This window comes from Mauremys reevesii, linkage group 24 (genome assembly GCF_016161935.1).
Source record: "Mauremys reevesii isolate NIE-2019 linkage group 24, ASM1616193v1, whole genome shotgun sequence".
In the NCBI taxonomy this organism is placed as follows: domain Eukaryota; kingdom Metazoa; phylum Chordata; order Testudines; family Geoemydidae; genus Mauremys; species Mauremys reevesii.
The window spans coordinates 22,127,499-22,137,656 of NC_052646.1; the positions used below are offsets into that span (position 1 = coordinate 22,127,499).

General features: G+C 50.3%; 1 protein-coding gene across 1 annotated transcript; it reads right to left on the reverse strand.

The window, feature by feature from the left end:
- Positions 1-4,420: 4,420 nt before the first annotated feature.
- LOC120390029 (C-X-C chemokine receptor type 3-like) lies at positions 4,421-9,951 on the reverse strand. Its single transcript, XM_039512249.1, has 2 exons — positions 9,846-9,951; positions 4,421-5,600 (listed from the first exon to the last, which is right to left on the reverse strand). The coding sequence occupies exons 1-2, from the start codon at positions 9,855-9,857 to the stop codon at positions 4,491-4,493; spliced, it is 1,122 nt and encodes a 373-aa protein (XP_039368183.1). The 5' UTR covers positions 9,858-9,951; the 3' UTR covers positions 4,421-4,490.
- Positions 9,952-10,158: the final 207 nt, after the last annotated feature.

A 10,158-nucleotide genomic window follows, 5' to 3' on the forward strand; every position in this document is an offset into this window, starting at 1 on the left:
AAGAAGGCCCCCTTGGGGATGCTGCTGGCGAGTTGTTGGGAATGTGCTGGGATTGGTGGGAAGTCCCCACTGGGGATGCTGCTCATGTGTCATCGAGGACATGTTAGGATCTGTGGGAAGGCCCCATTGGGGGATGCGACTCATGTGTGATTGAGGACATGTTGGGATCAGTGGAAAGGCCCCACTGGGGGATGCTGCTCATGTGTCATCGAGGACATGTTAGGATCTGTGGGAAGGCCCCATTGGGGGATGCGGCTCATGTGTGATTGAGGACATGTTGGGATCAGTGGAAAGGCCCTACTGGGGGATGCTGCTCATGTGTCATCGAGGACATGTTAGGATCGGTGAGAAGGCCCCATTGGGGGATGCTGCTCATGTGTCATCGAGGACATGTTAGGATCGGTGAGAAGGCCCCATTGGAGATGCGGCTCATGTGTGATTGAGGACATGTTGGGATTGGTGAAAAGGCCCCATTGGGGATGCTGCTCATGTGTGATTGAGGACATGTTAGGATCTGTGGGAAGGCCCCATTGGGGATGCTGCTCATGTGTCATCGAGGACATGTTGGGATCAGTGGAAAGGCCCTGTTTGAGACATGGTAGGTTGAGTGGGACGAGCCCCATCATCGCGGGTGGCAGGCTGGGAAGGAATGGCCCAACGTTGGATCTTATGTTAGGGCAACTCAGTAGGAGTTAGGACGAGGCACCAGCCTGAGGATTTCCATGCCTTGTGTAGCCTGCTGAGCCATCACAGGCTTCCCACAGTGTCCAGGTGCTGTGCATGTCCCAGGTGGACAGTGAGCTGCCGGCCGCATCCAGGTCCCTGGCCTGTAGGTGAAATCCCTAGTCTAGGTGGGATGTGGGATGTCACTTTTCTGCCCTGAACTCACTTTCCCCTCAAGCTGATATAGCGGCATTTCTCTCTCTTTGCTGCTGTTTCCCCGGCACTAGTTCCTGTTTCAGAGGTTACCCCTGAAGAGAAGGTGGAGTGATAACCCGCTCCTCTCCCTTCCCCCCACTCCAGGCTCGGTCATTTGTCAACAGGTTTAAACCGTGGGAGAGGAAATGTTCATGCTGATATGGTCACAGTGTGACCATCACACTGGTTTCTTGGGGAAATGTGAGGCACATGGGTGGGGTGTTAACTATAGAACAGCTAGTTGTGGCTGGTGTGGTCAGGTAGTTAGCTCATGCATGCTAGCAAGAGCCGTGTTACATCAGTTTTCAGGGTGCTTCCCAGGACCAATGTCGCTTGTGAACGGTTTAGTGATAGTGTGCTGGAGCATGTTTGAGCCTTGCTGGCTTCACTTGTCACTTTCTGCCACCGTCCTGCCCACCAGGGAAAGTACAAAGCTGTCAGGAGCCTACTGTCTGTGCCTGCAGAGGCATGAGCTCAGGCTGGGCTGCTGTTGTCCCCAAAGCACACTCCAGGGATGGTGGGCGTGGATCATGTGGTTAATGTTACCGAGGCAGCGCTAACCTTTGTGGTGGGAAGAGGGTGCTCACACTCCCCCCTGTCTCAGCAGCTTGGCTGCACTGCCACCCTCCTATGAAGTCACAAACTGGTCACCCAGAGGGACTGTCAAAAGCTCAGGGGAGCATGTCATATGGCTCCCTCCCCCTTCCCCCAGCCTGTCTGTGTTCTGTGCCTCATGGACCCTGCTTCCCACCTGACGCATGTCTCTGGGTCCTGTGCCCTACAGACCCCGCTCACCCCACCTTGTCTCACAGCCCGTGGACCCCTGTCTGCCCCACAGACCTGCCATTGGCTCCAGCATGCGCTGCTCAGCCAGGCTGCCCATGGTTTATTTTGACATTTTTAATGAATCTGTTAAAACTTCATGGGCTCCTCCCCCTGGAGCTGTCTGTGGTTTTGCGTCTCAAGGCACTCCTGTCATTAATGCACTTTGACTTGTGCAGCACATGCCGATGTACTATTGAAACCTCCCTGGAGCGGACAGTGGTTTCCTCTTTCTGCAGAGCACTGCAGGCACCCAGGGGACACAATAGATAATAGGGCTTGGAGACCAGCAGGGCCTGATGCAGCCCATAAGATGGTACTAAAGTAGCCCAGAAAAGGAGGCCTGTCTCTGATCCCTGCCTGCCATAATGGGGTTAACACTGGGGCTAATCCTGGCTCTTGTTGACTCTCTTCAGGAGCAATTTGGGAACTGAAGAATTTCTGGCCAGAGTTTGTGCTGGTTCCTGAGCAGGGGAAGAATTGGGAAGACAAGCTGCAGCTCAGGGTCACTGCTCCTTCTATGACTTTCTTGGCTAAAGTTGCCCCCCATTGATATCACAGCTCAGCATTGTTCCTGATAGCACTGCTGGGAGCATGCGCTGAGACATCTCCAGGGGGCTGCCGGTGTTTTAGCCACTCTGTCACAAGCTCTTGTTTATATTCCAGCAGCACACAGAGGTGTAACGTGCAGACTCCACTCTCTGCAATAACCCCTAAGTGGGAAACGGGATAACTCACTCTTTCCTGCCCGAAAGCACCTGTAAACCATTGCGCCTTGCATTGCTCAAGTTCGCTGATAAATGTGTTTTAGAAAACAAACAATCTCTGTCTCAGATGAGAATGGTTATTAATTTTTATTGGGAATAAAATGCACAAGAAAATATAAACTTCTGTGAAAGTGCAACATAAGAGTTATATGAAATAACCTTTCAAGCAGGAGCAAATGCTACAAAGCACTAGAATATGAAGTGATTGCCCCTGATAGGAGAGGGGACCCCTGCTGGGCTTTGGGTGGCTGCGGAGTTTCTTATGCTGCTTCACCTTCACCCCACCGCTCTCCTTACATTGCTAATGTGTCTGTGTTCATGCTATTTCAGTGTCATGCTCTCCTGGAGTGTTCCCACGTCCTTGAGAGATGCAGAGTCCCTGACACTTGCCATTCCTGGATCCTTTCGCCACAGCTGGAGAAGTTTGCACAGAATAGCAGCCCTGAGTCATCTTTGTCTGCCTATAGGGTACCCTTCCTAAGACTGGGCAAACAGCCAGTGAGAATCATCCCTGTTCACCCTGGGGCATGGAGGAGGGAGTCACCTGCAGGGGCTCCTTTGCTCAGCATAGGCTGAAGCCTGTTTGCATTTGTTAATGAAATACAAACAGTTGTCTGGGCTACAAGCTGATGCTTCTACTCTCAGTACTACGGGGTGGGGGGTGGGGGGCTGTGCAGAGTAGCCCTGTCCCATGGGACGAGGGACAGAGAAGGGAAGGGTGCAGGGTGTGCTTTCAATAATGCTCAGTTTGGATAGAGAACACAAACTATTCTCGCAGCAAAAAGCTTCGCTTAAGTGTTAATGCAGCAATTGCCAGGGGCGGAGCAGTCTGCTGAGGCTGTGCTGAGACACCTTGATTGGGAGGACTGGGGGGGGGGGTGCACAAATGCAGAAGGTGTTATGGCTCCACAGAGCTCACCCTCTCAGTTAGACAGGACGGGTCTAACACACCAAGGGCTGTTGCGCTAACAAGCAGCATGGGGATTGCCCCTCGCTGTTATTTGGGTGTGTGTACTGGGGCAGTGGGGAGTGGGAGTTGTGGGAGATGAGTGTGTTTGGGGGAGGTGTGGGTCTGTGAGGAGTGTGTGTGTTTTGGGGAGGTTATGTAGGGCTGGGTGTGTGGTTGATTGTGAGCACCTCAGCAAGGACTTGAACTGGAAGAGGAAAGTCATTGGCCGATGGGGCAGGGACTGTTTTTGTTCTGTGTTTGTACAGTGCGTCCATGATTAGCGCTCCTAGATGCTACGGTCAGACACCTATTGTGGCTGTTGTTGTAAGCATAAGTGGTGCAGAGAGCAGGGATGGTGTTGGAGGAGTGAACACTGGGCAGAGAGTCGGGGACTCTGATCCAAGTGCTGTTTTGGGGGGAGGTCAGTGAGTCCCTTTGTTGTGTGCAGCCAGTATGTACCAGGGATGCTACATTGCAGCATTGGCTTGCCCCTGCTGTAGGACCTGGCCCCATCTGTCCCAGCCAGACTAATATCTTCAGTAGGAAACTTCCAGACTCTCTTGTTATGATGATCTGAAGCTCCTGAAAATGCAACCTTGCTGCATTGACTGAAACGGCTCAGCACTTGGCACCTGGTAACTGATTTAGGGGAAGGGACAGACCCATGGCCTGCTCAGAAACCACGTGTACAACCTCTGGCACCTGCACCTACAATCCACAGAGATTTGGTGATCGCGCCAGCCCGTCAGAAATCTTCTACTGTTTCTTCCCAGCTCATTCTGAGTCTCTCAGCTCCTGCACTCCTGCTTGTGGTGAGCTGCTCAGGAGGCTGGGTAACCACAGGTGTCTGGCTGTGTCTGACTATGATTATAGTGACTGCTTGTCTTCCCTTCCCTGCCCCTTGGGGAATGTTTCACCCCTTGCCGCCCCTTCTCCCCTTCCCTGCCCCCTTGGGGAGCTGTTTGCCCCTTGCAGCCCCAGCTCCCCCACACCTCTTTGGGGAGGGGTTTTCCCCTTGCAGCCCCAGCTCCCCCCTAGAGCCCTGAATAGGATGCTTCAGTGGTCTCCGACCAGGTGGAGTCCTTGCGCTGGCTTGGTGTCTGTACGTGTCTGCGCAGGAACTCGTGGCTCATGCAGCCCACGTGGCCCAGTAGCTCCAGGAACTTGTTGCGGAACTTGATGCCAACAAAGGCGTAGAGCAGGGGGTTGAGGCAGCAGTGGAAGTAGCCCAGGCTGGCAGTGACAGACATGGCGATGTCCAGGCTGGCCTCCATGGCACAGTCCCGCCCCACCACCTGCAGGTCGATCAGCGTGTTTGCCAGCAGGGCCAGGTGGTAGGGTGTCCAGCACACGAAGAAAACCACCACCACTGTCAGGATGACCCGCATGGCCTTGTGCTTGTGGAAGCCTTGGGAGCGCAGCAGAGTGTGAATAATGCAGGTGTAGCTGTACAGCATGGCTCCCAGGGGCAGGAAGAAGCCCAATATGTGGTAGCACATGCTCAGGGCCGTTTTCCAGTGCCGGGAGGTGTTGATGGAGAAGTTGTGGGAGCACAAAGTGATGTTGAGGCGATAGTCCTTCTTGACTTCCAGGTACAGGAAATCTGGCATGGTTAAGAGGACGCAGATGCCCCAGACCACCAGGCAGCTGGCCACCATCAGATGTGACTTGTTCCTCTTATACATGTGCACGGCATGGACGATGGAGAGGTACCGGTCGAAGCTGATGCACACCAGGAAGAAGATGCTGGAGTAGAAATTTATCTTGAAGATGGAGCCGACCAGTTTGCAGGTGCCAGTGCTGAAGACCCAGCCGTGCACGGCCTGAACTGCCCAGAAGGGGAGTGTCACCACCAGCAGTACGTCGGCGAGCGCCAGGTTGAGGATGAACACATCAGTCCCAGCCAGGGACCTCTTGCACTGCAGTAGCACAGCCATCACCATGCAGTTCCCGCATAGCCCCAGTGGGAATAGCAGGCTGTAGAGGACTGGCAGGAAGACCCTGTCAAAGGCCTGGATACTCGTGGAGGTGCAGGGTGGCACAGAGCAGCAGGTGTCACTTTCGTTGTTGTAGTCAGGGGAGAAGCTGATGCTCTCCAACAGGTCGGAGACATCATCTCCACTGAAGATATATGCACTGTTACCCTAGACAGGAAAGGAGACATGTGAAAATCAAAGGGTTATTCTCACTCTGTACCCTTGGTTTCTCTGTTACTGGCTGGGGGTGTCTGGGACTGCCTACAGCAGCTCTCTTCTCTGCAGCTGGTCTGCGAGGGGTTGGACCCTTTAGGGCTGCAGCCTTTGGGATACGTCAGCTTATTCCCAGGGCACACTGGGCAAAAGTGAAATCTGCAGCACTCCTTGTGTACAAGTACCACTTAACGTTATCTATGCAACGAAGTCCAATTGCTCAGACAGTAGACTGGGAGCAGGACTCCTGGGTTCTATTTCCAGCCTGCCATTGACTTCCTGCTGGACCTTGGGCAAATCATCTCCTCTTCTGTCTGCTTCTGCTTCCCCTACTGCCCTTTCCCTGCCTTGCTGTGAAGCTTGTAAGTTTTTTGGGGCAGCAACCATCTCACTCTGTGCAGTGCCTGGTTGCCCTGATCTCTGTCAAGGCCTCTAGCTGCTACCGTAACATTACCCCCATCAGTGTAACAATCTTGCCAACTGTTTGAAATGGGCCATCCTGATTATCACTACAAAAGTATTTTTTTCTCCTGCTGATAATAGCCCACCTTAATCAATTAGTCTCGTTATAGTTGGTATGGCAACCCCCGTTTTTTCATGTTCTCTGTATATGTGTGTGTGTGTGTGTGTGTGTGTGTGTGTACTGCATTTTCCACTGCATGCAGCTGATGAAGTGGGCTTTAAACCCATGAAAGCTTATGCTCAAATAAATTTGTTAGTCTCTAAGGTGCCACAAGTACTTCTCGTTCTTTTTGCTGATACAGACAAACACGGCTGCCACTCTGAAACCCAGTTGCAGTTTTTGGGGAATGAACTATTCGCAGAGGGATGTTTGCACTCAGTCCAAGGTGTGTCTTAGTGCCCAGTGAGGTGTTCAAGTTACATGCTGGATGTAATGACACAAAGCATGTTGTTGTTGTGTTTATTATTTTTCCAGGGCCACAGAGCCCGCGTGGGGTGGAGGGGACCTGCAATGTGATTCTAGCTGCAAGACTAGTGTGGAAGTGGGTAATTGCTTGGGTGGGGGTTGGGGAAAGGGTTACAGGTTGAGAGGGTTAAGGGGCTGTAAACTCAGGGGCCAGTCCTGCTCTCAGTGGGAGTTTGGCCAGTGGTGTTGCTGGGAGTTGGATGGGTTCGCTGAGACAATGTACAGTGACTAAAGGCAGTCAATGTTTTTCTGATGGAACAGTTGCTGTCAAAAATGCAGTTTCATTGAAATCTAAAGGTGTCACTGGAACCTTTTGATTTCCATGAATTATTTTTGACAGGAAAAAGTCTAAACATTATGTTTTGACTTTTGTATTAAAATATTACATAGGTGTATAATATTTAATATGTTAATATCATACAAACCATGCTGATGGTCCCAAATGGATATTTTTCATAATTTTTGTTTAATAAGAAATGTTGACATTTCAGCTTTTGGTTCAGATTCGGAATGGAAATTTTAAAAAAAAGTCAGAAGGTTCTGCAAAATGGAAATGCCGGTTGCAAAGGTGACTGAAAAACCATCCCCTGGGAAGCATCTAAACATCATCCACTTTAAGGTGGTTGCATTGTGCACACGCACGCACGCCCCAGGGGCAGTGGAGGGCATAATCTGCGCTGTTGCCTTGTGTTTGTATAAATGAGGTGGTATTTTTTTTTCTATAGATACGAAGAGACGTTAGCTCCCAGTGGGAGCAGGATACAATTCTCCCCCATTGCCCCATCTCCTCCTGAGATCTAGGGAAAGTTCCCACCCCTGCCCCTGTTGAGAGCCAGGCAGTTCTTCCCCCACTAGCTGCTCCCTTTCCCCTTGCCCCTCGGGGAACTGCTGGGTGCAGAGCACTTTGGAAAATCTGACCCCAGATGTTTGCTTTTCTCTCGGCTGGTGAGGTTGGGCAGATGCTGCCCTGGCACATGGTGTGAAAACCAGCACCTTGTGCTCTGCATTGACTTTGATGGCTCAGATCCCAGCAATTTAACGTCTCAGAATGACACTTCCTCTTAAAGCCGAGTCACTGAGGGAAGCGATTGTTAATGATGGGACCAGGTCCTGGATGTGCTCTGTAGCCAAGCTCTCCTCCTTCAGGCCACTGTTTGTCACTGACTTTTGCATCCCAGAACTGTACACTCCATTCCCCTCTAAATCACCCTGTCAGTAACACAGAGCCCTGAATGCTTCCCCACTTGCACATTTGGTTTCAGCGATAGAGGCAATGTCCTTATTCGCCACACCCTTCAACAAATTCCCTCTTTAACTGCATGACCCCCGAGCCTTCAGACACCCTGCAGACCATCCCTGGGCTGGATTAACAATTATTGTCTCGACACAGCCTGATACCTGACCCGAATCAGTAGATCTCTTTACTGCCTCCTCCATGGAGATGCTGCTCAGTCCTGCTCCCCCCGCCCCCGCTATGGTTTGAGTTCAGTCCTAGCTGTCTATCCTTGCTGATGGGTGTGCATGGTCACCCCAAAGCCCAGGTGCTGTGTTTATAACTTCAGAGAGTTTCTCTTGGCTGATAATGAGCCCAGGTTACAGCCCCTGTCTCTTACCCAGGGTCCCCGAGTGTACAAAGCATTCCCCGGGAGAATGAGCTGGAAGCAGATGGTGAGGGAATACCCTGCCTGTCAGGAATGCTGGTGCTGCCTGAGTTGGGATACACAGAGCTGTGTGTCCTTGCAGAAACACCTGGTTTTTATTGCTATTAAAGAGCAATGTGCATGTCTGGGTATAATAGTCTGATGCCTGTTTGCCACAGGGACAACATTGCGGCAGATACCCGGCAAGGTGGAGGCTGCAGGGAAGGTGAAAGCCCAGGTTGTTCTGCTGACACTGGGACTGTCACTCATTGGCATGGCTCGTGCTCATGGTGCCTGTCCAGCAGTTAATGTTTACTATCCCCCAAGTAGTGGACAATGTCAATGCAACCGGAGAGCCTTCCCTTAGCCTTTGCATTCATGCAGCCGCTGGCGTTTCAGCCTCCAGGAAATAATGCAAATACAGTGCTCCCGAAAGATGCCAGATTGAGAGCCCTGGAGTCCTCTCCATCTGCAGCCTGGCCAGTGGTAGCCCAAGCGCCCCTCCCAACTCGTCCTCCCATACGCTTGGCCCGTGGGGATGGGAAAGAGAATGCTGTATCCAAAGTCCATGGTGACTCTGCCAAGAAGTGCCGGTGTGCTAGCCTGGGGCTCAGTTCCCAGCCCTTGGACTTGTGGCTTTTCAAATGCACCTAAGTGCTATCGGAGTCTGATGTCTCACTGACAGCAAGGATGAATGTTGCCCCGAGCGCAATCCTTGTGCTGCCTCGCAGCACAGGGGCGAGTCATACTGAAGCTGTGCCCTGTGCTTAGTAAAGGCACTTTCAGATGTTCCAGACATCTAGAATTCAAACTGCCCATAGCTAAAGTGATTTCCTTTCTAGATGGGTCATTTTACCCACTGTGGTGGTTCTTTAGAGATTCATCTGCTTGGCGTTACAGAGAATGAGCTAAATTCATTTTTTGAAGGATTGAGAAATTTAATTTCTCATTTCATAATTCAGAAACAGCAAAGGGATTTTCCTCAAACTTTCAAAAAGCAAAACAAAACAAAAAATCACCCCCGATTTCAGGCAACAAGCATAGAAAATTTCAGCCTGAAAGGAAACTTTCTGACAAGTCAGTGAAAAGTGGAGTTAGAATTTTTGCTTTTACTCACGTTTATACCTTTCACTTTAACTTCTCTGTTCAGAGACATCAGTTGATCAAAATTAATGTTTAGAAGAATGAAATTAATTAAGAACATTTTTCTTCTATGTATGAATGTTAATATTTCCAATCACGCCAAGGATGCACAGTTTAAAAGGATTTATACATTTATTCACTTTTGTAATAACCTCGGTTTGGGATAGTTTCAAAAATTAATTCCAACACTTAATTGACCTGTCTGTGTAATCAAATCTTTATTAGACTGAATTATCTACTCTAGGTGCTTATATTTTGTTATTTAGCTGAAGGATAAGGATTTTAAATGTATTTTTTTCACTTTTGGAATTAGCCTTTTTGAACGAATCTTACTGATAACTTGACATAACACAACATTTCTGACATAAGTGTCTCTTCTAGTACAAGCCCCTCCATATTCCCTTGAGGTTTTAAACTGCCCCCTGTCTCCCCCAGCATTTGTAAATAAAATAAACACCTTCCCAATGATTTTATCAAATGGAAACTCACCAATTTATCCATGGTTGTGGATGTGGCACCTTTCTAGCATAAAGTGCTGGATGGGTCGGGCTCCTGAGCGAACTGCAGTGGTCTTTGATTCTGCGTAGACTTCAAATATCTGTGGTTTGAAGTTTGAGTGACACAGTCTCTCTTTCTCGGAGTGGCTGGAAGGAAGCAGCACACTCATTCTCAGTGTCTCCGCTGTTCAGTGACAGATGCAGATGAGCTCAGAAGTGACCATCCAGAGAGCTGGGGTTTCTGCCCTGCTCTGTGATACATACCCTGGCAGAGATGGGCCACTGCTCCTTGTGCCATAGTGTGC